Source organism: Geotrypetes seraphini, chromosome 1 (assembly GCF_902459505.1).
Source record: "Geotrypetes seraphini chromosome 1, aGeoSer1.1, whole genome shotgun sequence".
NCBI lineage: Eukaryota > Metazoa > Chordata > Amphibia > Gymnophiona > Dermophiidae > Geotrypetes > Geotrypetes seraphini.
In genome coordinates this window covers 195,518,504-195,545,691 of record NC_047084.1, presented here as the reverse complement: position 1 = coordinate 195,545,691, position 27,188 = coordinate 195,518,504, and the positions used below count along the sequence as shown (strand labels likewise).

The following is a 27,188-nucleotide window of genomic DNA, read 5'->3' as shown; positions in this document are numbered from 1 at the left end:
ATGTGTGGAATGAGATTTAAACAGTATAGTGAGGTAGCCCCTGTAGGAACTGCAGCTTAAGCATCTAATGCTATACTGAGACAGTCTTGCGAAGTTTGCTACAGGATCTCGCAGCAGTCATTTTTTCACTATGGAGATAGCCGGGTAGGAGCATAAAGGGATTGCTCCTGCTCCACCTCACTGCTGGACCACCAGGGACCTTAGGTAGACCTGCAGGGATACCGGGAGGGAAAGGGAGAGGTGGGGTAGTTACACAAAGTCACCAGGAGGGAGGGATAGACATCAGCTCCTGCTCCCTGCACCACAGAGGAGTACTGGAGACCGTGGTGGGGGCAGGATGAGGTTAACTCGAATAGAAACAGAAACCCATTTTTGAGCCATTTTTTGGGCCCAAATATCTGTTTATATTAGAGTATATACGATAAGTTGCATTCTGAATAGCTATTAACAAATGATTTTATATTGTTTTAGTGAACTTACTGACCATAACAAGCGATGAGGGAGTAGTTATCAGCAGAAGCTGTCTATGCATGTTCTGTCCAGTTTGTCAATGAACCTGGATGGTCATATTTTTAAAAAGGGGCTGATTGAATAAGTATTGAACAAAGTCTTTTTTTTTTTTTAAAGGATGCTGCCATACATTTACATAGTTAATCAGCTTTGACATTTAATTCTAGGTGTGCATAAAAGGGCCAAATGTATTCTCAGGCTATTTGAAAGACCCTGAAAAAACAACAGAAGCTCTTGATAAAGATGGTTGGCTGTACACAGGTGATATTGGGAAATGGTTGCCGGTAAGTTGACAAGATTCAGATTTCATACTGAACTGATGTACAATTTTGGGAGACCTGCTCAAATTTCCACTTTATTCAATTGATTTTCTTTAACATAACAAATGACATTTATGTGTGTTAAATGCTGGCCACCAATTTAAATCTGTTCTATATATTGAGTATTACTGTTGGGTAAGAGGATATTGAATATAAGTGGAGATCAGTGACTGTCACTGGTTCTATAGATGGCTATTAGCTCTTTCCATACAGTCTGTCAGAATGCCCATGCTTCATCCTGGCATTAATAATGCTATAAGTATACAGCATGGTCTAGGTCAGTGTTCTTCAACCTTTTTACACCTGTGGACCGGCGGAAATAAAATAATTATTTCGTGGACCGGCAAACTACTAAGACTGAAATTTTTTTAAAAAACCATCGCCGCCCCATCCCCGCGAGCTCGGTCCCACAAACCATCTGATCCCATCTGCACAAGCCTCAAATAGTTATGATTTTATATTGAACATATTTTATTAAAGTATAAAAAGAAACAATATTCTATACAATTGTCATTTTATAAATACAAATACAGGGCAAAGATCAACAAAAACCCTGTCTCCCCTCCCCTTCACATATATCCCCTCTACTATCAAGAAAACTGAATAAGCTAAATTATTACAGAATGCTACACAAATATCATGTAATAGAATACCACAGTCACACATGATAGGAATGGTGTTAGGGGAGTAGAATTAGGGCAACTGCCCCCTGGTCAGAGAGAGCCCTAAGCCAGCTGGAAGCTAAAAAAGTAGTGCCTGGGCTTTGCACTCCCCAGTTATGTCTAGCAAGATACATACTTCAAATCTGATATATTTGAATCACAAGATAGAAATAAAATTATTTTTTCTACCTTTTGTCGTCTCTGGTTTCTGCTTTCATTGCCTTTTCACTCTCTTCCATCCAGCGTCTGCCCTAAGAACATAAGAATTGCCACTGCTGGGTCAGACCAGTGGTCCATCATGCCCAGGAGTCTGCTCACGCGGCGGCCCTCTGGTCTAAGACCAGCACCCTAACTGAGACTAGCCCTACCAGCGCACGTTCTTGTTCAGCAGGAACTTATCTAACTTTGTCTTGAATCCTTGGAGGGTGTTTTCCCCTATAACAGCCTCTGGAAGAGCGTTCCAGCTTTCTACCACTCTCTGGGTGAAGAAGAACTTCCTTACGTTTGTACAGAATGTACCCCCTTTCAACTTTAGAGAGTGCCCTCTCGTTCTCCCTACCTTGGATAGGGTGAATAGTGTTTTTCTCTACTAAGTCTATTCCCTTCAGTATCTTGAATGTTTCGATCATGTCCCGTCTTAATCTCCTCTGTTCGAGGGAGAAGAGGCCCAGTTTCTCTAATCTTTCACTGTACGGCAGCTCCTCCAACCCCTTAACCATCTTAGTCGCTCTTCTGTGGATCCTTTCGAGTAGTACCGTGTCCTTCATGTACGGTGACCAGTGCTGGACACAGTACTCCAGATGAGGGCGTACCATGGCCCGGTACAGCGGCATGACAACCTTCTGTCTCTTCAGTCCAGCATCTGCCCCTTCCATCTCTCCTCCTGCCTCCCCCTCCCCCCCAATTTGGTCTGGCATCCATCATCTTCCTTCTGTTCCCCTCATGGTCTGGCATCTCTGTCCTTCCCTCCCCCCTGTGGTTTTTAGCATCTCTCTTCTCATTTCCTCCATTCAGATCTGATATTGTTCTCTGCTCTCTCTTCCCTTTTCTTCTCTGGTCTTCCTTCTCTATTTTCTGCCTCCATCTAAATTAAATTCTTTCTTACTATTTAGTCCTGTTTCCCTCTTCACTGTGTCTACCCACAGCTTGTCACCCCTTTCCCTCACCCCTCCATTATCTTACTATTTTCTTCCCCCTTTATTTATCTCCTTCCATCCAGTATGTGTTCTTTCCCCACTTCCATTCAGCATCTGCTCTCCCCTCTCAACTGACATCCATCTGCCTTCTGCTCTCTCTCCCTTCTTCTCACTTCCATCATCTGTCCCCTTCTCTCTCTCATCTCCTCCATTCATCATCTGCTCCTTCTCTCTCCCCCCCTCCAACTTCCATTATCTGCCCCCCTTCCCCTCACCTTTTCGGGTTACTTTCTTTCCCCTGAGGTGGCTCATGTCAGAGGGGAAGCTTTGGCCGAGCAGAACCGCTTGCAAGGAACAGTGGAACTTACTTGATTGATGTCGATGCTGGGGCCCATTGCCGTTTGAAGAAGAAAAAAAAAAAAAAACGGTGGAAAAAAGGGACCTGCAAAGGCGAGAGGAAGAGAAACCTTCAGGACAGCTGCTCTTTGCCCTCCTTCAGTGGCCCAAGAATCCAGACCAGCAGCGGCAGCTCTGTGTATTTTTAACTTCAGCACAGAGCTGCCCCTAATCAATAGTTTAGCGCGGTTTCATGAGGCAGCTTCGGGGCCTTTGCTAAGCCGGCCCGCTTCGATGATGCGATGTGGGCCGGCCTAGCAAAGGCCCCGAAGCTGCCTCATGAAACCGCGCTAAACTATTGATTAGGGGCAGCTCTGTGCCGAAGTTAAAAATATACAGAGCTGCCGCTGCTGGTCTAAAGGTGCGGAGACAAGGCAGGAGGCAAACGCGGTGGAAGGCAGGAGTCCCGGCGAAGGCAGGAGTCCCGGCACCGCGACTGCAACTGCAAGTTGCAATTCAGCTGACGCTGGCCTTTCGTTGTGGCGGGGACCGAATCCTTCGCAGACCGGCAAAATTTTTTTGCGGACCGACACCGGTCTGCGGACCGGCGGTTGAAGAACTGTGGTCTAGGTAATGCTGCAGAAAATAGGCACAGGGCAATCTGTATAGTAGCTGCTTATTGCCATGTGCATGTACAAATTTAACACTTGCTTTACAGCAGGTGTAACTTCATGAAGTTTCTCACTTCCCAGTGCTGCTGCACAAAGGCCCAAGCACTCTGTTGTATAATTTTGCCCAAAATTAACTTAGTCCACACTAGAGTTGCGCGGGGACAGAAATCCCACCCGTCCCTGTGAGGAGTCCCCACCCGTCCCTATAAACTTCAGAAAGTTATTTCATTTAATTATGCTACTGAATTAAAGGCTCTGGTAGAAACCCATTTACAAATAAGCAAAAAGACTTTATTAATTTGGAAATATTAATTGGGAAGAATACATACTTTGTAAACGGGTTTCTACCAGAGCCTCTTGTTTATAAATTTTTATCAACACAACTAATATACTACTTTATCCTGAAGCAAAAAAAAAAAGAAATAGAATTCTTTTCCTACCTTTGTTGCCTGGTTTCTGCTTTCCTCATGTTCTCATTCATTTCCTTCTATCCACTGTCTCTCTTCCTTCTGCGTCTTCTATTTGCTCTGTTACTGTGCCTCTCCCTTTCTCCCCCCTTCCAAATTGGTCTGGCACCCATCTTCTTCCCTCCACTCCCCCCATAGTCTGGCATCTCTGTCTTCTTCCCTGCCAGCGTCCTTCTCCACCCTTTTGTCTTCCCCGGTGCTTTCAGCGTCCTTCTCCCCCCTCCTTCTCTCCCGCCCCGGGTGCAGCACAGCCGGCCAGGTCCCCTTACTTTTGTGGCGCTTCCCCGACCGACCGACAACAGCCCCGGTCTGACAAACCTCCCTGCCCTTAACCACGAATCTAAATTTCCTTCTTACAGCTGCTGTAAGAAGGTAATTTAGATTCACGGTTAAGGGCAGGGAGGTTTGTCGAGCCGGGGCTGTTGTCGGTCGGTCGGGAAAGCACCACAAAAGTAAGGGGACCTGGCCGGCTGTGCTGCACCCGGGGCGGACCTCCCCCCTCCCTTGGTAGCCACTCGAACCGCGAGGCTACTCTCCTTCTCCTTACCTGCCCTGCCTGCAGCACAGAGCCGAACGGAAGTCTTCCCGACGTCAGCGCTGACATCGGGAAGACTTCCGTTCGGCTCTGTGCTGCAGGCAGGGCAGGTAAGGAGAAAAGCTGCGTGCCTTAGTACATCCAGCCCCACGGGATTCCCGCGACCCTAGGGGGCGTCCTCACGGGATTCCCGCGCCCCGTAGGGGGAACCCGCAGGATTCCCGTCGTCCCTGTTCAGCTCTCTAGTCCACACCCATCAATTATTATCCTAGACCGGTACAGTTCTTTACTGATGGGTAATATCTCATTGTGACCAGCAGGTGGAGACTGAGACCAAAACTTGGGTGTAGTATATTAGCTGAGGCTTCCCCTCCTAAACCAGTCTTTCTCAGTTTCCAAGCAGATGAGATTAGAAAAATTAAGACTCCGCCCTGTTAGGGCTGTTGGAATTTGTTTAGGACTCCTGGTCCCCTTTTTGGTGCTAGACGGAGCTTGGATGGGTCCTGTTTGGGGGTCCGTCTGACCTCATGGGTGTCAAACCTGGCGGGTCTTGTGCTGGGCCTCTCTACCCCCTTCCTCCACCTCCCCAAGTTTTTGTAGAGGTGCCTCAGCTGGCAGCCTGGCCACTGATACCGGTCAGGCCTCTGGCTTAGAGAGCCAGTGGAGTCTGTTCTGAAAAAAGAAAAAACAAACTCAAATCCTGAGATTGTACCGATCTAAAGGGTTCTTTTCCTTTAAATTTGCTGTATTTTACTGGAGTTTCATCTAACCAGCACTTTATTTCAGCTAAGTTGCGTGTGGAGCAACAAGCACTTTGCAAGGGAAAAAGTGCTCATTGTGCTCCAGATTTGAGGCACTCGTGGCCTGCCTGTGCAAGTGCTGTGCAGGCCAGAGTGGTGGGGGATCCTGGTCAGCATCGGGTGCCAGTGGCCAGGGAATTCTGCCGCAAGTACCTCATGAGTTGGCACCACCCACGGAGGAATTTCCCCAGCCACCAGCAGTCAAGGTAAAAAGGATTTCTTTACAGCCGAAGCTTTTGGAGCTTCTTTTTTGGCGGTTTCAGCTCTGATTTTGGCAGGAAGCACCTCCATTTTTTCCCTAGCCTCAGGTGACTTTCCCTCTGTGTTGGAAAACCAGGGACAGGTTTCTTCTGCGTACCCTGATGTGATAGGGAGTTCCATGGGACTGCTAGGGGGAGTTTCCCCAGATTTTGTTTTAGCCCTATGTAAGGCTTATTTGCATGCGGCCGGAGGTCCTGATTCCACCCCGGGGGTCTTGGGGGGGGGGGGGGTTTGCCCTTAACATCCTCTACAGTTCGGCCCCAAATGGCGCCCGTTTTATCCCCCTCTACTCCTGTCTTGTTCCTGTCTCATTCAAGCGGCTGCGGGTTTCCTGGAATGATGACTTTTCTCAGGAGGAGCAAAATTTGAAGGAAGAAGACCTGGACCTTTGGGGTGACTACCAGGATCCTCTCGGAGGATTGGGTTCTGCTGGCGGCAGTTTACGCTTCTGTCTGCTGGTGAGGATGCATCCATGGTACATATTTTTCAGTGGAATGAACTTATTCTTGTTTTTGAGGACCTTGAGTAGGAGTTTCTGTGTGTGGTGGACCCCTAACGGGCATCCGCGCGGCTTCCCGCTCTTTTCCTCTATATCAGGATATTCGGGATATTGTGATCATTCAATGGCAGGTGCCAGAGTCCCCTTTTCACTTTGCGCATTCTATGGCCTGCCTGTATCCCATCGCGGAGGGGAATTGGGACACCTTAAAGTCGCCTGTGGTGGACATGGTGGTCTTGGCCATCGCAAAGCGGCATGGCTGTTGAGGGTGGCTCTTCGTTGAGGGACCCTGAGGAGCATAAGTTAAGAGTCCCTCCTTAAACAGTTTTGATGTCCAGGCGGCGATGTATGGTGGTTTGGTTGTTCGGGCTTGTTTTTGGTGGGTCGAGCATGTCCTTGACTGGGAGTCTGATAACTTGGACTTAGTAGAGCAGGAAGTAACCAAGATTCAGATGGATGCTTCTTATCTCAAGAATGCCTCAATAACCTGTTGCGAGCTTTGGCCAAGTCAATGGTTCTCGGGGTGGCTGCGCGTCATACCTTGTAGCTTCGGGCATGCAGCATCCAAGGCCTAGGCTGACGAAATTCCCCTTTTAGGGGAGGATTTGGACGAGTTGGTTCAGACCCCAACTGATTCTAAAGTGCCTCACTTGCCTGAAGACAGCTAGACCATTGGCGCAAGGTGGCACTGTTTGAGGGCACTTTTGTGATTTCCAACTGCTGCGCCTTGGTCGAGGGCCCACTTCCTTTCTGGCTTCTGGGTCTTCTCGGGGCCATTTCTTTCATTGTATGCAATCCTTTCTCGGGGCCCACCAGGGAGCTGGAAATTCCTCTACCGGTTCCCCTGCTACCCGTCCTGCCCAATGACTCCTTGCAGGCACCCCCTCTGGTTCCAGTGGGTGCTTGTCTGCATGAGTTCTATCCAAAATGGGCAGAGAACATGTCCAATCAGTGGGTCCTGGAGGTGATTTGGGATTGTTATGCTCTGGCGTTCGCCAACTCCTTGCCAGATCATTTTCTAGCTTCTTGTCACATGGCGTGGAAGAAGCAGGCCTTTTGCCAGACCCTTCAAAGATTACTAGATCTCAAAGCAGTTGTTCCAGTGCCCCCTCAGGAGTGTTGCACCGACAGGTACTCAATTTACTTTTGGTGCCCAAGAAAGAGGTGACTTTCGGCCCATCCTGGATTTGAAAAGGGATCAACAGGGCTCTGAGTTCCATCTTTTCACATGGAGATGCTGCGGTCTGTTACTGCCCTGGCTGAATTGCCAGAATATCTGATTTCTACTTGCACGTTCCAATGCATGCCTCCCATCAGCGGTTTCTTCGCTTTGCGATCTTGGCACTATCGGTTTTGTGCGTTTCCTTTTGGTCTGGCCACAGCCCTGAGGACATTCACCAAGGCTATGGTGGTCATGGCGGTAGATTTGCGCAAGGAGGACATTTTGGTTCATCCCTACCTGGATGACTGGTTGATTCTAGCAAAGTCTTTCCAGAAGAGCACCTGGGTCATGGCTTGGATGGTGGAGTTCCTGCTGTCGTTGGGATGGGTTATCAACCTTTCCAAGAGCTGTTTGGGCCCCTCAGCGCCTGGAGTATCTTGAGTTCTGTTAAACACTTCCTTGGGTAAGGTCTTCCTCCCAGAGGCCCGGGTATGCAAATTGCAGTCTCAGGTTTGCCTCCTCATGGCGTCCCGGTGTCCTCAGGCGCAGGATTTTCTCCAGGTCTTGTGGTCAGTGGCGGCTTCCCTAGACGTGGTGAGGTGGTCTTGGGACCACATGTATTCTCTTTAGTATGCTCAGCTTCGGAGGTGGTCACCCCAGAGGCAGTCTGGATTGCCCTGTCCCTCTTCGGTGGTTGGCTTGCTGTAGTCTTTGGTGGCTTCAGTCCTCCCATCTAGTGCAAGGGATAGGTCTGGATCAGCCCCAGTAGATGGTGTTTCTCACGGACACCATTCTTCTTGACTGGGGAGCTCAGTGTGTCTGTCGCTCTGTGCAGGGCAGTTGGTACCCAGAGGAGAAATTTTGGTCGATAAATGTTCTGGAGACCAGAGACATCTGTTTGGTGTTTAGCATTCCAATCCTTATTGATGGGCAAGTCGGTCTGGGTTCTCTTGGACAATTTCATGGCGGTGGTCTCTGTCAATCATCATGGGGGCACTAAGAGTTGTCTGGTGGTGCAAGAAGCAGCTCTGCTCATGGTATGGGCAGAGTCTCATCTGCTGGACGTCTTGGCTTTGCACATAGCAGGAGTAGAAAATGTGCAAGCGGACTTCCTCAGTCGTCGCATACGAGATCCCAGAGTATGGTGTCTCAGTCCTGCGGCCTTCCGGTTAATAGTGCAGATTTGGGGTCAGCCACGAGTATCAATGATAAAACACCCCACTTATTCAGTCGTCACAGTGATGTTCAAGCTGAGGGGCTGGATGCTCTAGTTCAGGCCTGGCCGACGGAAGGTCTTCTGTATGTTTTTCCTCCGTGGCCCTTTGGCCAGAGTTCTGCTTCACGTTGTTTGGCATTCCTGCCTCGTGATCCTGGTGGCCTTGGACTGGCCCAGGCATCCGTGATACACAGATCTGGTTCATCTGGTGGCGGATCCTCTGCCACTGCCTCTCTTGACCGATCTTCTGACTCTGGGCCTCATTCCAATGTTTGATCCAGGTCCATTTTGTCTTAATGGCTTGGCTCTTGAAAGGGCACACCTAGGTAAGAAGGGTTATTCAGATAAGGTGATTTCCACTCTTTTGGAGTCCCAGAGACTTTCCACTTCTCAGGCTTATGTGTGAGTTTGGCTTCTAGTTGAGGAGTGGTGTGTTGCACGTGGAGTGGTCTCTTCGGGCTTCTGTGCCTAACATCTTGGAGTTCTTGCTGGATGGCCTAGACAGGGGCCTGGCTTGGTCTTCTCTCTGGGTTCAGTTTGCGGGCTTGTCTTCCTTTCTTGGGTTAAGGAGTCAGTGTTTGACTGCCATTCCTGAAGTTTGTTTCTTGCGAGCGGCCAAGTTGCTAAAGCCTCCCTTTCGACCATCTTGTTTCATCTTGGGATCTTAATTTGGTCTTGTTGTGCTGGTGCACCCACCTTTTGAGCCTTTGAGTGCCTGCTCGTTGAAGGACCTTACTCTTACGCAGGTAAACTGGGTAGATCCCTCCTCTCCAAAATCACAGGTCTCTGGAACGATCTCACTGTCCCGCTGCGGAATCTGGGCTCCCTCCAACTATTCCGAAAACAACTGAAAACCTTTTCTCTAGCATATAACATCTCTTCTCCTGATTACATCCCCTCTTTTTATGCTTTGTAAACTCTTTCTCTTCTCTCTTCCCATATGTTTTTTTAAACTTTGTAAACCGTGTCGAGCTCCACTCCCGTGGAGAAGATGCGGTATATAAACCTAAGGCTTAGTTTAGTTTAAAGAGTGCTTTTTGGTGGCCATTACTTCTGCAAGACGCGTTTCACTTCTTCTTGTCAATCAGTCCATAGTCCTCCCGGTGTTGGGAAGTCGGGAGGGCTCTTCAGAGCAGAAACGGTTGCACAAATTGGATATCTGCCGGGTCCTTCACTCTTGTGTTCAGCAGACCCAGGAATTCAGGAAATCTGATCATTTTTGTCCTAGCGGGTCCTCGTAAGGGGGATGGCGCTTCCAAGGCTACCATTGTGCGGTGGATTAAGGAGCCTATTGCTTCTGCATATCTTCAGAAAAAGCCTGTTCTAGAATTTCTCAAGGTTCATTCCACTCAGTCAGGCAGCTTCTTGGGCTGAGTCTTCTCTTGTGCCTCCAGTGGATATTTGTAAGGCTGCAGTTTGGTCTTCTCTGCATTCCTTTGTCAGACACTACTGTGTGGACGTTCAGGCGTGTTCGGTGAGCATGTTCTGATGTCGGCTCTTTGGGGGTTCCACCCTTTTTGGGTACTGCTTAAGTATGTCCCATCAGTAAAGAACTGTACCAGTCTTGAAGGAGATACAGAAGGATCTAGGTTATATCTAGATAAAATATCTAGGTTTATAATAGATAAAAGCTTTGATCTCAAAAGGAGAAATTAGGTTCTTACCTGCTAATTTTCTTTTAGCCTCTAGACCGGTACAGTTCCCCACCCTGTCTTTCTGCAGTGATTGTGATTTTTTGTTCGTGTAAAGATTTTGCTTTTCTGTGGGTTCTAGTATTTTTCTAGGGCCAGGGAGATACAAGAACAGTGGCTATGGCTCAGCTGACATTTTTCACTGCATGTTTTAGTTCTATGCATTTTCTAACAGCATTACAATGTTTGTTGTTTATTCTCCTGTTCATAGTGTTATCACTGTTTACAAGTTAGTTTATTTTCTTAGTTCTGCTTGGCTATTCGGCAGACTGGTTTAGGAGGGGGGAGCCTCAGCTAATATACAACCAAGTTATCCCAGGACAAGCAGGCAGGTATTCTCACTAGTGGGGTGATGTCATCAGACAGAGCCCCGGTACGGACGTCTCACAAGCACGTGTTGCTTGTAGAAACTTAAAGTTTCTAGATGCCCGCACCGCGCATGCGCCGGTGCCTTCCTACCCGGAGATCCGGGCGTGTCTCCTCAGTTCTTTCTTTTCCGCGGAGCTGAGAAGTTCAACTTCATCATGCGCTAGCTGAATTCAGTTAAATTTGCCTTCCTTGTCCGCGTTTTCGCTTTCTTTTAATTACAGTTAACAGTTCTTTTCTTTTTCGGTAAAAAAAAAAAAGAAGATTATTTCCTCCGGCGGGTCGAACGGGCCGGCCACGTGGCTCAGGCCCACTGGCTTCGACCTCGCGGCGGAGATTTTCCGGCCTATGTCCCGGCCAATCACCAGGTTTAAAAAGTGCAGCAAGTGCCAACGCGCGATTTCACTCACGGACCCTCACTGGCGCTGTTTGCAGTGTTTGGGCCCTGACCACATCCCGAAATCGTGCAGGCCTTGCTCTACCCTTACGGCACGCTCATTCAAGCGGCGTTGCCTATTGTGGGAATCGATGTTCAAGATGGACGCAGCTAAGGATCCCTCAGCCTCCACTTCATCTGATACCTCCCCGGTTCGGGCGAAACCGGCATCGACCCCTCCTGCATCGAGTGTGGTGAAACCGGCATCGCTCACCCCGACACCATCCACGAGCTCGACGTCGGTGCCTGCCCCGGTCTCCTCGGTTCAGGTACCTCTTCCTTCCACAGTGCCACCAATGGTCATCAAAGTGCCGAAAGCTACTAAGCAGAAGCACTCGGCCTCGAAGGAGCGCGATGTCCGTGCAGGAGGACCCCCTTTCGGTGCGGATCCCTCCTTATCGGCTTCGCTACGGTCCGTGCTGGAAGCTCAATTCGTTGAGCTCATGCAGACCATCGGACCCGGGCTCATCGCTGCCATACAGGGTGACCTCCCGGTACCGGTCCAAAGGGGCGGTCCGCCCCCTCCCCCTCCCCCACACCGTTCGACCTCGACAACCGACGACGACGAACGGGGGAGGGCGGCGATGCCCACGCGGCAAGCCTCGCTTACCGATATGCCGCCATTAGAACCCATTACGCCTCCGCGCCAACATGGGACCAGACCTCCGATCGATACTCGAAGCCCTGGGCATAGTCAGGAAGAGTTCTTCCGTACTCCTTACCAGACTTGGGTAGCATCGCAAGAACCCGCATCGCAAACCCAGTTGCGATCCACCGCTTCCAGCCCTATCCACTTGGGGGCCTCGGGAGACCATGCGATGCACAGACGATCCCGATCCCCGTCCCGCCACCGAGACGGGCACCGATCGAGACACTCATCCTGGCACTCCTCACGCCATTCGGAGGTGTCACCGCAGAAAAAACTGCAACGTAGGGGATACTCCTCATCAGAGGTGTCCCCTCCGAGGGGCCCGGAGTACGAGGAGACACCGGTGCCCGATTCTCCTTGTCACTCCCCGATGTCCACGGACCTGGAGGCCTCCTCCTCCTCCAGCCTGTCCCACAGACCAACGCTGGCGGAACAATTGTCCTTCTCATCATTCCTCCGACAAATGGCGGATGATCTGGATGTGACCCTTGACACGGGCTCCCGATACTCCAAAGAGTATCTGGACACCATGCATTTACCTAACCCTCCAACGGAATCGCTTCGGCTCCCCTTGCATAAATTACTGGACCAGACCTTCATGCAGTGCTTCGAAACACCGTATTCCATACCGGCGATCCCCAGCAAACTCGATGCTCGATACCGCATCGTGCACCATAAAGGGTTCGAGGGCCCTCAACTCTCCCACCAATCCCTACTGGTCGAGTCCTCCCTTAAACGCTCTCATCCCTCCCAGGTCTACGCCTCTGTACCGCCGGGCCGAGAGGGGAGAACGATGGACAAATTTGGTAGAAAATTCTACCAAAACTCCATGATGGCGTCACGGGTGCTAAACTACAACTTCTTTTTCTCTTCCTATCTGGAGTTCTTCTTGCCGGTGCTCCGCAAGTTCACTCCGTTCATAGACAACCAAGCTCGATTCGAGTTCGAGGAAGTGGTAGCCTCCCTCTCCCAATTACGCCTCCAGCTGATGCAATCCTCCTTCGATGCATTCGAACTCTCGGCACGCGCCGCCGCAAGCGCGGTAGCTATGCGTCGCCTGGCATGGCTCCGTACTATCGATATGGATCCCAACCTACAGGACAGACTCGCCAACGTACCATGTGCTGGAGCTGACCTGTTCGATGAGTCTATCGAAACTGTTACCAAGAAGCTGTCGGATCATGAAAAATCCTTTCAATCCATCCTGCGGCCCAAACCCAAACCTCAACAGTCTCGACCTTCCAGGCCACCCCTGATTTACCAGCGGCGTTACATGCCCAGACAAACGCCTGCTGCGAGACAGCCTGCGAAGAGACAACCTCCCCAGAAGTCTCAGCAAAAACTTCAGCCACCGGCTGTACCTAAGGCTCCCCAGCCCTTTTGACGCCCCTCCCGGGAGCATAACCTCGGCCTCTCCCATAGGGGGCCGCCTCCATCTTTTTTACCATCGATGGGAGGCCATAACCACGGACCTATGGGTCCTCACCATCATAAGAGAAGGATACTCTCTTCAATTCCACCGGGTCCCCCGGGACCATCCTCCAAGAGAGTATCCTTCAAGCTCGACGCAGACCGCCCTTCTTCTTCAGGAAGTCCAAACCTTACTTCAGCTTCGGGCTGTCGAGCCGGTCCCGTCAGACCAATTGAACCGAGGGTTTTACTCCCGGTACTTCCTCGTCCCGAAGAAAACGGGCGACCTGCGACCCATTTTAGACCTTCGGGCCCTCAACAAGTTCCTGGTCAAAGAGAAGTTTCGCATGTTGACTTTGGCTTCTCTATACCCCCTCCTCGAGCAGAACGACTGGTTATGCTCCCTGGATCTCAAGGAGGCCTACACTCACATCCCCATTCACCCGGCCTCCCGAAAGTTCCTCAGATTTCGGGTGGGAAATCTGCACCTACAGTATCGAGTGCTACCATTCGGCCTATCTTCGTCCCCCAGAGTCTTCACAAAGTGCCTGGTGGTAGTGGCCGCAGCACTCCGGGACAGGGGTCTACAGGTGTTCCCATACCTCGACGACTGGCTCATCAAGGCCCCGTCAGCCCCAGAGGTCACTTCAGCGGCCTTGGCTACAACCTACTTCCTCCAGAATTTGGGCTTCGAGATCAACTTCTCCAAGTCTCATCTACAACCCACCCAGTCCCTCCCCTTCATCGGAGCGGTCCTGGACACCACCCGACTCCGAGCATTCCTGCCTCGGCAACGCATGGAGTCTCTTCTTCATCTCTGCCAGTCGGTGGCTACTCGCCAAACCCTACCGGCGAGACAACTGATGGTGCTCCTGGGCCATATGGCCTCCACAGTACATGTGACACCCTTTGCCAGACTCCACCTCAGGATCCCCCAGTGGACCCTGGCATCACAGTGGAATCAGACGTCCGAACCACTATCCAAACGCATCTTAGTCACACCTGCTCTTCGGCAGTCTCTACTTTGGTGGATGACCTCTTCGAATCTATCCAGAGGTTTGCTGATGCACTCTCCCCCCCATCAGAAAGTTCTCACAACCGATTCGTCGAATTACGCATGGGGGGCCCACCTGGAGGGTCTCCGCACCCAAGGATTCTGGACCAGTGCGGAAAGACTACACCAAATCAATCTACTGGAACTCAGAGCCATCTTCAATGCGCTCCAAGCTTTCTAACACCTACTCCACGACATGGTAATCCTCATTCGCACAGACAATCAGACCGCCATGTATTATATCAACAAGCAAGGAGGCACGGGCTCGGTCCTCCTTTGCCAGGAAGCTCTACGAGTCTGGGACTGGGCGGTGCGCCACAACGCCCTACTCAGAGCAGTATACATCCAGGGGGAGAACAACGTCTTAGCAGACAAACTAAGCCGTCTGCTACAACCGCACGAATGGACTCTCCATTCCAGCCCCCTTCACCAAATCTTCACGCAATGGGGGACGCCTCAGATAGACCTCTTTGCGGCTCCCCACAACGCCAAACTGCCTCAGTTTTGCTCCAGGATCTACACTCCTCATCGCCTCGAGGCAGATGCTTTTCTACTGAACTGGGGGAAACGATTTCTATATGCGTTCCCACCATTCCCGCTGATCCAGAAGACTCTGGTCAAGCTGAAACTCGAACGGGCCACCATGATTCTAATAACCCCTCGGTGGCCCAGACAACCTTGGTTCTCCCTCCTACTTCAACTCAGCAGCAGGGAACCAGTACCACTTCCAGTGTTTCCTTCACTACTTACTCAACATCAAGGATCACTACTTCATCCCAACCTGCAGTCTCTCCACCTGACAGCTTGGTTCCTCTCAACGTAACCCCTCACCAATTCTCACAAGAAGTGAGGGAGGTCTTGGAAGCTTCCAGGAAGCCCGCCACTCGACAATGCTACTCCCAGAAATGGACCAGATTCTCCTCATGGTGTGTTTCTAAGTCAAAGGAACCTCAGCGAGCTTCCTTATCCTCCGTGCTGGACTATCTCCTACACCTATCTCAATCTGGGCTCAAGTCCACATCCATACGAGTCCACCTGAGCGCTATTGCGGCGTTCCACCAGCCTCTACAAGGGAAACCCCTCTCGGCCCATCCGGTGGTCGCCAGATTTATGAAAGGGCTCTTTCATGTTAACCCTCCTCTCAAACCACCCCCAGTAGTTTGGGATCTCAATGTAGTCCTTTCCCACCTCATGAAGCCCCCGTTTGAACCACTCAACAGGGCCCCTCTGAAGTATCTCACCTGGAAAGTGCTTTTCCTTGTAGCCCTTACGTCCGCTCGCAGAGTCAGCGAACTCCAGGCATTGATGGCGGATCCACCATTCACAGTATTCCACCATGACAAGGTGGTCCTCCGCACTCACCCGAAATTCCTGCCTAAGGTGGTCTCCGAATTTCATCTCAACCAATCCATTGTACTTCCAGTATTCTTCCCTAAGCCTCATTCTCACCACGGAGAATCGGCCCTTCACACTCTAGACTGTAAACGTGCCTTGGCTTTCTACCTGGATCGCACCAAGCCACACAGAACCACTCCTCAACTTTTTGTCTCCTTCGATCCTAACAAGTTGGGAAGACCCGTATCAAAGCGCACCATCTCTAATTGGATGGCGGCTTGTATCTCTTTCTGCTATGCCCAGGCTGGATTATCACTTCCTTGTAAGGTCACAGCCCATAAGGTCAGAGCAAGGGCAGCCTCAGTAGCATTCCTCAGATCAACACCAATCGAGGAAATTTGCAAGGCTGCCACCTGGTCCTCGGTTCACACATTCACCTCACATTATTGTCTGGATACCCTCTCCAGACGGGATGGACAGTTTGGCCAAACAGTATTGAAAAATTTATTCTCTTAAGTCGCCAACTCCCCCTCCATCCCACTGAGGTTAGCTTGGAGGTCACCCACTAGTGAGAATACCTGCCTGCTTGTCCTAGGATAAAGCAATGTTACTTACCGTAACAGTTGTTATCCAGGGACAGCAGGCAGCTATTCTCACGTCCCACCCACCTCCCCTGGGTTGGCTTCTCAGGCTAGCTACCTGAACTGAGGAGACACGCCCGGATCTCCGGGTAGGAAGGCACCGGCGCATGCGCGGTGCGGGCATCTAGAAACTTTAAGTTTCTACAAGCAACACGTGCTTGTGAGACGTCCGTACCGGGGCTCTGTCTGATGACATCACCCCACTAGTGAGAATAGCTGCCTGCTGTCCCTGGATAACAACTGTTACGGTAAGTAACATTGCTTTTTGGTCTGTCTCCACCTGTTGGTAACCGTGAGATATTGCCCATCAGTAAAGAACTGTATTGGTCTAGAGGCTAACGGAAAAAGAAAATTAGCAGGTAAGAACTTAATTTCTCCTTTTGAGATCAAAGCTTTTATTTATTATAACCTAGATATTGGTTTGCCTTATCTTGCTTAGACATAACTCTCTGGTTACATAAAATAGTGATTTGCCTAAAGCCTTTAGTGCCATCCATCTCCACAAATTACTAGCCATGCAAATCTTGGTACTATAAAAATGTATAAATTCCTTCTCTTATAGAATGGTTGTCTGAAGATAATTGACCGAAAAAAGCATATATTCAAACTGGCTCAAGGAGAGTACATAGCACCGGAGAAAATAGAAAATGTTTATTTGAGGAGTGAACCTGTGGCTCAGATCTTTGTCCATGGGGATAGCTTACAGGTAAGCTTGTTTTGTTTTGTTTTTTTTCTTGCATCTAATCCTGGTAACCCTTTCTGTTTATAGCAACAGAAGCAAAAGCCATCTTTATGGATAGTCTATGAAAGATAGCTGATAGCTAGCAGCTGTGACTTAACTGTCAAAATTGTGTTTTGTTTTGAAACCACACACAATCTGTAGTGCTATTAGGCCTAGTATTACTGTAATACTTGGGCATTTGAAAGTGTTGCTGTGCCTCTGTGGATGTATCTTGACTCGGCACATCTGCATGACATGGCAGAAGGATTAGGAGGCAGTTTGACTGTACACCCTGAAGAGTAGACCAAAGTGATTCAGAGACTGGGACTATGCTTGGCATTTTTGGCATAGATGCTTGTAATACACTTGAGAAATCAGAAAAAGAGATGACTGCTGCTTTTAAGATAGAAAATCAGAATGAGGCAGGAGCTGCTGGTGTGTATAGAAAGATGTTGGCACCTGATATCTTTGCCTAAATCTGGAGGCTAAAGGTCTGAAGCCATATAACTGAAAGTGGCTGAGAAGCTACCAAAATAGCACAGGATCTGCAGAGACAAGTTGAGACTTAACAGTTTAAATATGTTTAGCCAAGTGAAGAAACTTGTAGAAAAAAGGGGTAAATGAAGCTTCAGGTTGTATAAATTGACAGGTTTTCTCTACAAGGGGCCAATTCCACACATCACCAGCTTCAGGAAAGAGTTAGATGGGTTGGGGTCTTACGCATTGTTTCAGAAAGGTGGGTATACAAGGTGACCTATGGTATTTATTGTAGAATAGGAGAGATTAGCAGGTTAAACTGATAATGGAAAACAACCTACTTTTCACTTCAGGGCTAACTTGGGGTATGTAGGCCATGGGGGGAATCTACTGAACAGAATCCTGAGAAAAGGCCTGATCACAGCAGCCCTTCAGAAGAGGAAATGCCATAGATTCCAAATTACACAGTTCCAGGCTTGAGACGTTTTGGTCAGTCCCAGTTGAATTGCATCCTTAAAGCTGTGTGATTTGTCTGACCTTGTCCATTGAGATGAATGCTGCAAACAGGGCCATAGCTAGCTTTGTGCAGCCACACAAGGTTCAAGGGAAACTAGGACACAGCCTTATTTTGCTGATGTCTTGAAAGTGGGCGAGGAGGGAGCACTATGGGAGCACTATAGGAGTAACTGCTCTCATTCATGGAGCAACCCATCCGGTGTGCCCCAAGGTTCTCCGCTATCGCCTACCTGATTCAACATCTACATTCCCCTTTAGGATATTTATTACAGAGTTTAAATGTAAAATTTTATATACATAGATGACATTTCTATTTTAATCCCTCTAAATAATTTTACCTCTGAAATTTTAAACCAGATATCTTCTATTATGACTCAGATAGAACAGTTGACAATAAATTTCAAACTGAAACTCTATGGAAAAGACCAAACTTTTCTTGGCTAGTCCCAACGACAAAATAACAAAACTCATTGCTTCATCTTAAATTGAAATGACTACCTGATTATTAAATCTATCAAAATTCTGGGAGTCACACTAGACCGACATTTAACAGTAGCAGAATACACGAACTTAGTGGTACAAAAATGCTTTTTTACATTGTGGAAATCTTGATCCTTTATCGTTCAGATTATTGGTGCAGGCATTAGTTTTATCTGTTTTAGACAATTGTAACATTATCTATTTAGGAGCAACCAGAAAAATTATAAGGAAATTAAGGATAATTCATAATACAGCTGTTCGATTGACTTTTGATTTAAAAAAGAACTATATTAGTCCATATTATTGTTTACTTCATTGGCTGCCTTTGGTGGCAAGAGTATTATTCAAATTTTGCTGTATCTGCTTTAAGATATCATGATTGACTACAGCTTACCTTTTTCCTCATTTTGTGTTGCAAACTTCAGGGTGCTGAGACAGTAGCTTTAACCACTGTGCTACACTCCCCTTCCCTATAGCATCTACATACAAAAGGTTAGTGATGAAGTCATGGGGACCTAAAACTTAATCGCGGCAACAGACTTTGTTAGCTTTGGTAGTTCAGGTAGCCTGGCTTGAGGGTAAAGCATGGGTAAGGGGATGGCATGGATTAAGGTTTTACATAACTAATAGTCCTATTGCATTTGATCACATGATCTCGCATCATGACATTTGGGAAGCTGGATGTTTAGGTATCAAGCAGTCGCTAGTATTAGTGGTTATTCACATTTCAAAGCTTTTTGGTTGGTTCATACCCCAGTTCCTATTCCATGCCATTTGAAGTATGTGTGCTTGGATAAAAATCAAAACCTCTTAGATAAGGGGAGCAGTTGTGAGTGGTTTTGCTTAATAACTAGTAGTTAGGATATACCTTTTGCAGTGAGAACAAATGAGGGGAGGAGTGACTTAGTGGTTAGAACTGCTGCCTCAGCATTGTGAGGTTGTTTGATTACACCCTGCTCTGTGACCCTGGGCAAATCACCTAACCCTCCATTGCCCCAGGTATCACAGTTAAGATTGTGAGCCTGCCAGAGATGACCCGGTATATAAACCAAAGATTAGATTAGGACAGAGGGGGAAATCCCGGAGGATTGGAAAATAGCAAATGTCAAGCCCATCTTCAAGAAGGGCGCAAGGGAAGACCCAGGAAACTACAGGCCGGTGAGCCTGACCTCAGTCCCGGGAAAGATGATGGAGGCACTGATTAAAGACAGCATCTGTGAACACATCGAAAACAATGGGCAGCTAAAACCGAGTCAACATGGCTTCTGCAAGGGTAGGTCATGCCTCACAAACTTATTGTACTTCTTTGAGGGGGTGAACAGCCAGGTGGATAAAGGGGAATCTATAGACATCATTTACCTTGACTTCCAAAAAGCCTTCGACAAGGTACCACATGAGAGACTGCTTAAGAAGGTATGGAACCACGGGGTACAAGGGGAGGTCCACCGATGGATCAAAAACTGGCTGGCAAACAGGAAGCAGAGGGCCACTACTCAGACTGGAAAGAGGTCACGAGCGGAGTTCCGCAGGGGTCGGTGCTGGGACCGCTCCTGTTCAATATCTACATAAACGACCTAGAGGCGGGAACCAAGTGTGAAATTAAATTTGCAGATGACACCAAACTATACAGCAGGGCTCAAACCAGGGAAGACTGCGAAGATCTCCAAAAGGATCTAACGCAGCTGGAAAAGTGGGCCGAAAAATGGCAAATGAGCTTCAACATAGGGAAATGCAAGGTCATGCACGTGGGGAAAAAGAACCCGATGTTCACATACAAAATGGGAACACCACTAGGGGTCAGTAACCTGGAGAGAGACCTGGGAGTGATGGTAGACGCAACACTGAAGGCATCAGCGCAATGCGCCACGGCCTCAAGGAAAGCAAACAATGTTGGGTATCATTAAGAAGGGTATTACGACCAGGATGAAGGAAGTCATCATGCCGCTGTATCGTGCAATGGTGCAGCCGCATCTGGAGTACTGTGTCCAGTACTGGTCGCTGTACCTCAAGAAAGACATGGCGGTACTTGAGGGAGTACAAAGAAGAGCAACTAAACTGATAAAGGGAATGGAAAATCTCCCATATACCGACAGATTGAAGCAGTTGGGACTTTTCTCCCTGGAAAAGCAGAGACTTAGAGGAGACATGATAGAAACCTTCAAGATCCTGAAGGGCATAGAAAAAGTAGACAGGGACAGATTTTTCAAATTATGAGGCACCACAAGTACAAGGGGGCACTCGGAGAAATTGAAAGGGGACAGGTTTAGAACAAACGCTAGGAAGTTCTTTTTCACTCAGAGGGTGGTGGATACATGGAACGCGCTTCCAGAGGCTGTTGTAGACAAGAAAACATTAAATGGTTTCAAAGAAGGTTTGAATAGATTCCTAGAAGAAAAAGGGATTGAGGTGTATAGATAGGTATAGACCATTACTCAGGCAATAGGTCTGATGGGCCGCCGCGGGAGCGGACCGCTGGGCAAGATGGACCTATGGTCTGCCTCAGCGGAGGCAACTTCTTATGTTCTTACCTGCTTACTATTCAATGTATTGTAAACCACTGGGTGAATCTCCTCCATGAAGGCGGCTAATAAATCCCAATAAATTAATAAATGGGTAGACTGTGGGCCAGCTAGATGGATGCCTGTGTTTTCTGCAGAGCTGATTTAGATAGTGACAGGGTTACTATCTAAATCGGCTACCAAGAATTCCTAACAAAAAGATCCTACCGAGTAAACAGCAACGGAAATTACTCCAACCCATGGAAAAACCCATCAGGGGTGCCCCAAGGCTCCCCTCTATCTCCCACATTATTCAACATCTACCTCACACCCTTAGGTCATCTACTACAAAAATTAAACCTAAAGCACTACATATACGCAGACATAATCATCCTAATCCCCATAACTGACATCACAAATGAAACTATAGATAACTCACACACTATAATAGAAATTGAAAAATGGACCACCAGCTTCAAACTAAAACTGAACACAGAGAAAACAAATCTTTTTGTCAAGCCCCAACGACAAAATAACGAAATCATTGTTAAAAATAAACGACCATGAATACCTAATCTCCAAAACCATAAAAATACTGGGTATCACTTTAGATACTCACCTAACCATGGCTGACCACACAAACCTACTGGTGAAGAAATGCTTTTACACGATGTGGAAGCTAAGAACTATCAAAAAATACTTTGATACAACATCCTTTAGATTACTGGTGCAATCGCTGATCCTATCTACCCTAGATTACTGCAACATCGTCTACCTGGATATCCCCAAAAAAACAGTACAAAAATTAAGATTAATGCAAAACACTGCAGTTCGCTTGATCTCCGGATTGAAGAAAAAAGACCACATCAGCCCCTATTACAAAAAATTACACTGACTACCAATGGAGGCGCGAATACTGTTCAAATTTGCATGTATCTGTTACAAACAAGTCTGGGGCCTAGCACCTTCCTACCTACAAACACACTTCACTCTGCACAACCCCACACGTACAACCAGAAACAAAAACATCTTTGCATACCCAAAGATCACAGGCTGCAAATACAAATCCTTCCTAGACAGAACCTTCACGTTCCAAGCAAACAGACAGGAATCCTGGCTGGGAAACCACATAAACAAAGCCAGACAGACCTACAACACATTCCGAAAATCAATTAAAACCGTTCTATTTGACAAATTCCTCGCCTAATCAGATGACCTCTCTCAGATATTCTTCCCTTTATTACCCCAATGTATTAGGTAATTTCTTTCTCTCATGTATTCCTTCCCGATGCTCCCCTAATTATTATGTAACTTCCTTCTTCTTGCATTGTATAATTCGCTGATTGTCCAGCCTTCTTTCTATGTGAACGGCCTAGAAGTCAGTTTGACTATGGTGGTATAGAAAAATAAAGTTGTTATTATTATTATTACTATATGGCTCTAGAAAAAGGAGGATGGATTGAGTCATCCAGGTTGAAAGCAATGGAAGTAAAACCTGGATGTCTCAATCTGTCCCATATGGTAACCCTAGTGACAGTAAAACATAACCATGCCAGATTTTTATATAATTTTTTGGACATCAACAGTGATCTGGCATCCCTAAAACTACACATTCCCCTTCATGTCCTCCTGTAGTTCCTACACTTATACATCACACAAACTGTTGTGGGGTTGTGAACCCTTTAACATAGAAACATGATGGCAGATAAAGGCCAAATGGCCCATCCAGTCTGGGCATCTGCAGTAACCATTATCTCTTCCTCTCTATGAGATCCTATGTGTCTATCTCATGCTTTCTTGAAATCAGACAGTGTCTCCACCACCTCTACCGGGAGACTGTTCCATGCATCTAACACCCTTTCTATAAAAAAAATTATTTCTTCAGATTACTCCTGAGCCTATCAATAGACAAATGCTTATTCCAGAAAGTATTTCATCAACACATTTAGCATCTTACTTTACCAGAAAATCACTTAAATATGGAAACTGGTGTTTGGAAATAGATGTGAAGCAATAAACTAAAGCTTGATTCCAAAAACTAAAATGCTTTGGGTAAGCAAAACAGAAAAATTGACTAGATCATGTTACTCCAAAGGCCAGCTGTATTTGTTAAACTGATGGGGCCACACATTTCAGTAATCTGCATCATCCCAATGTGCAGAAAACAAAATTGATGCTTAATGTAAAGAAGTCATGGCTGTTACTGACTCAAAAACAGGTTTCACAAAGTATTGTTGGCATTTCTTTTAGAATACTATTATGCTTTCAAATAGCTTTATTAATCTACAAACTAAAAATTTTCATATGCTATCTTTCTGAATTCAACAGCAGAAATGTACAAAGCTGCAAAGACATTTATAAAGCTAATCATGGTTACTTAGTGGTCCATGCCACTACAGTGGGGTTTTAGTGAAGTTGAAGACTACAAACATTTTATGTAGATTCTACATTTCCCTTGGACTTCCCATAGTGAATGTGAGATTATTTCAAGCATTCTCACGCACTGTACAGTAGAATACCAGTTAACTGGTATTCAACTAACTGGCACTCTCAACCAACTGGCAAAAAAATTGCCAGCAAAAAATCTCCCGCCCTCATCAGACAACCTCCAAAGTCATGCTCTTGACCCAAACCCCCCCCCCTCTTTCCCTTCCTTCCTCCAGCCCCTGAAACATCAGTGGCAGTCACAAATCTCCCCTTCTGGCCCCCAAAGCAACTGGTAGCTGGTCATGACGACCCTTCCCTCCCTCTCTCCTTCAGATCCCAAAGCAACAGGCAGCCAGTTCTGACAACTCTGCCTCCCAATATTTTACCTAGAGGGGGGATTAAAAAAAATTACCTTCATAATTACAGCATGAGTGTGCATCACTGACAGGAGGGGAAACTGCTCCTCTCTGCACTTTGTACTGAGTATAGGAACCACATGAGGCTGCGATGAGAACATAAGGCTAGCCATACTGGGACAGACCAAAGGTCTATCTACCCCAGTACCATACCATACTGTTTTCTTATACTCTGTTAATAGTAACCAATATATATTTTAAGTACCTGTCAGAATCCATGGAAGGAAAAGAGCAAACTGTCTTGGATTTACCTGGGGTACTTTACCAGTATTGGTAGGTGAAGTACCCCAGGTAAACCCAGAAGCAAGTGAAGGAGTGGGGATAAAGAATGAGCAGGAGGCATCTTATTTTCTTCTCCTGGAGGTTCTCACCACCTCTATTTCTGACCTCAACAGGCTAAACTTGTTCCAGGTTTGCCATAGAAGAAACACAGTACCTGACCGCATTTATTTTTCTATTCTAAATGTGCTCATGGCCTTTATCCCAGGACAAGCAGGCAGCATATTCTTACTGATGGATGACGTCGCCGATTTAAGCTCCGAAAGTTTACGATTAGCCCGCACTGCGCATGCGCGAATGATTTCCCGCCTGATGTAGGCGCGCGGTCCCTCAGTTTTCTAGTTTCTGCAGAGCTAGAAAGATGTTTTTCAACACCTATTGAATTTTTTTTTTCTCTCGCTTGCCTTCCCGCTTTTGCGGATTGTGACTTTTTGTCACAGTTCTTTCGGGTTTTTGTATTCTATTTTTTTTATTAAAACTTTTTTTTTTTTTTTTCTCGATTTTGTCAATGGCTGTCTTCCCATCCGTGTCCCGCCCACCGAATGGTTTCAAAAAGTACAGTCGCTGTGCTCGGGCCATTTCTATAACCAACCCTCACCACTGGTGCTTGCAGTGTCTGGGGACCCGAGCACTGTGCCGACTCCTGCTCCTGCTGCTCATCCCTTCAGAAGCACACTCTAAAAAAAAAAATTGGTTGCTTCAACAAAAACAACTGTTTGGCGCTGCGATGGACATGAAGCCCAGTTCATCTCTGACACAGACCTCACTGACCAAGATGACACCGAGGGTGGATCCACCAACTTTAACTCCAGTGTCACAACTCACTCTGGGTAAGCCGGCTAAGAAGCCTTCCACTACCCCTTCCGGGACGCAGGTCGAAGCTGCAGTTAGTCAAGTCCTGCTGACCTCGCTTAAGTCCCGTAATTGTATGGCTCTGATATTGGTGAGTGCCTCCTCTTTGGCCTTATCATAGTAACATAGTAGATGACAGCAGATAAAGACCCGAATGGTCCATCCAGTCTGCCCAACCTGATTCAATTTAAATTTTTAAATTTTTTTTCTTAGCTATTTTTGGGCAAGAATCCAAAGCTCTACCCGGTACTGTGCTTGGGTTCCAACTGCCGAAATCTCCGTTAAAACCTACTCCAGCCCATCTACACCCTCCCAGCCACTGAAGCCCTCCCCAGCCCATCCCCCACCAAATGGCCATACACAGACACAGACCGTGCAAGTCTGCCCAGTACTGGCCTTAGTTCAATATTTAATATTATTTTCTGATTCTAGATCCTCTGTGTTCATCCCACGCTTCTTTGAACTCAGTCACAGTTTTACTCTCCACTACCTCTCTCGGGAGCGCATTCCAGGCATCCACCACCCTCTCCGTAAAGTAGAATTTCCTAACATTGCCTTTGAATCTACCACTCCTCAACCTCAAATTATGTCCTCTGGTTTTACCATTTTCCTTTCTCTGGAAAATATTTTGTTCTACATTAATATCCTTCAAGTATTTGAACGTCTGAATCATCTCCCCTGTCCCTCCTTTCCTCTAGGGCAGGGGTGTCAAAGTCCCTCCTCGAGGGCCGTAATCCAGTCGGGTTTTCAGGATTTCCCCAATGAATATGCATTGAAAGCAGTGCATGCACATAGATCTCATGCATATTCATTGGGGAAATCCTGAAAACCCGACTGGATTCCGGCCCTCGAGGACCGACTTTGACACCTGTGCTCTAGGGTATACATATTCAGGGCTTCCAGTCTCTCCTCATACGTCTTCTGGCTCAAGCCTCCTATCATTTTCATCGCCCTCCTCTGGACCGCTTCAAGTCTTAAAGTCCTTCGCCAGATATGATCTCCAAAACTGAACACAATACTCCAAGGCCTTACCAATGACCGTTTCGGGGGTAAACCCCCTTCCTCAGGAACCGCACTGCTCGATGACTCAAGTTCGTGAATGAAGCAGGAAAGAAATGGCATTCACTTCATTTACTGCTTATGGATCACCATTTCCATTACACACGGAGAAGCTAAGTCCTTACAGCCTGTGTATTTTTGAGCTTGGTTGGATTTGGACACTAACTTTCCAGTTTGGCCCCCAGCTTAGGGGTAAGAGATGAATTCCTTCTTTATTTTGATAATGTGTGTTTTTTTCATTTGAGTTTTTTCACACATTGCACATTTTGCACTAGTTAAGCACCACAAACATTATCCGGAGCAAGCCCGGGGATGTTTCGCAGTTAACACCTTTCTGGGTGTAAATTCGCGACAGCTTTTCCCTGGAGTTTCCAGAGGTTGCTGTGTGACTGAGGGCTTGTCCGGTTAATGCTCTTAAATTAAATTATAGAATTATTTTCATTTTCTGCTTAGTTTGGAGTTGGACTTCATCTTTTTTCCCTAATCTTTGTAGACTTCTTGGGGTGAGGGAGGTTCTTTCATTTGTTAGTAGTAATATGTAGCCCATCAGTGCAATATAGCTTCTTGTCCTTCCATCTATTTCCCCATTCTCCTATGTACCTGAAGCCTTCTTGATGACACCAGGCTTTGAGCCATCTATTAAAATCCTCTGTTCTTTGCTCTCCCTTTCCATATGCAGGCAGTTTTTCAGAAAAAGCTAGTCTTTACAAAAGGTTTCAAGCCCTCACCAAGCTCTCGAAAAGCTTTCTGTGCTGCAAGTGTGGAGTTGTTGGCCAGGTCATTTGTTCCCAGATGGATAACCACATCAGTGTTAAAATCCTTAGTTTCTTCCTTAATTATAGTCTGTATTTGCCTGGAACTCCTGGTAGCTGAGGATCCTGGAAGATATTTCACTATTTTGGTCTCCTCGCCTTGTGTTCAAGGTTAATGCCTCTGATAATGGAATCCCCCAACAGTAATAGTTTTCTGTTTTTGGCTTTTTTTATTTGTGCTTAAGGTGCGCTTGTTCTCTTGAGTTACCTTCATTGGTTCCAGTCCCACTTCCCTTCTGTTTTCTTGAGTATCGCAGTGCACTAATGGAGCGAAGGAATTCTGTAGAGGTAATATTAGTGAAATCGATCAAAACCGCCCTATTCGAAAAAAAATTCACGGACTAAAATCGTCCCCTCCCACACTAGGACTCCCCTCCCTTTAAACGCCTTTCTTTCTTTCTCAAGATGCCCCTCATGTACTCAGATATTCGCTATCCATAGTACTCCAATTCAAATGGAAGTTCTAAAGAAATACTCAGTTACTCATTACCCAT

General features: G+C 47.2%; 1 protein-coding gene across 2 annotated transcripts in view; it reads left to right on the top strand.

Annotated features, from left to right (window-relative positions):
- Positions 1–27,188, top strand: part of ACSL1 (acyl-CoA synthetase long chain family member 1) — a 227,055-nt gene that overhangs the window by 181,287 nt on the left and 18,580 nt on the right. For both annotated transcript variants that reach the window (XM_033943434.1, XM_033943426.1), the window contains exons 17-18: positions 678–794; positions 16,720–16,863. In XM_033943434.1, the coding sequence (XP_033799325.1) occupies positions 678–794; positions 16,720–16,863 (261 nt within the window). The remainder of the gene's footprint in view (positions 1–677; positions 795–16,719; positions 16,864–27,188) is intronic.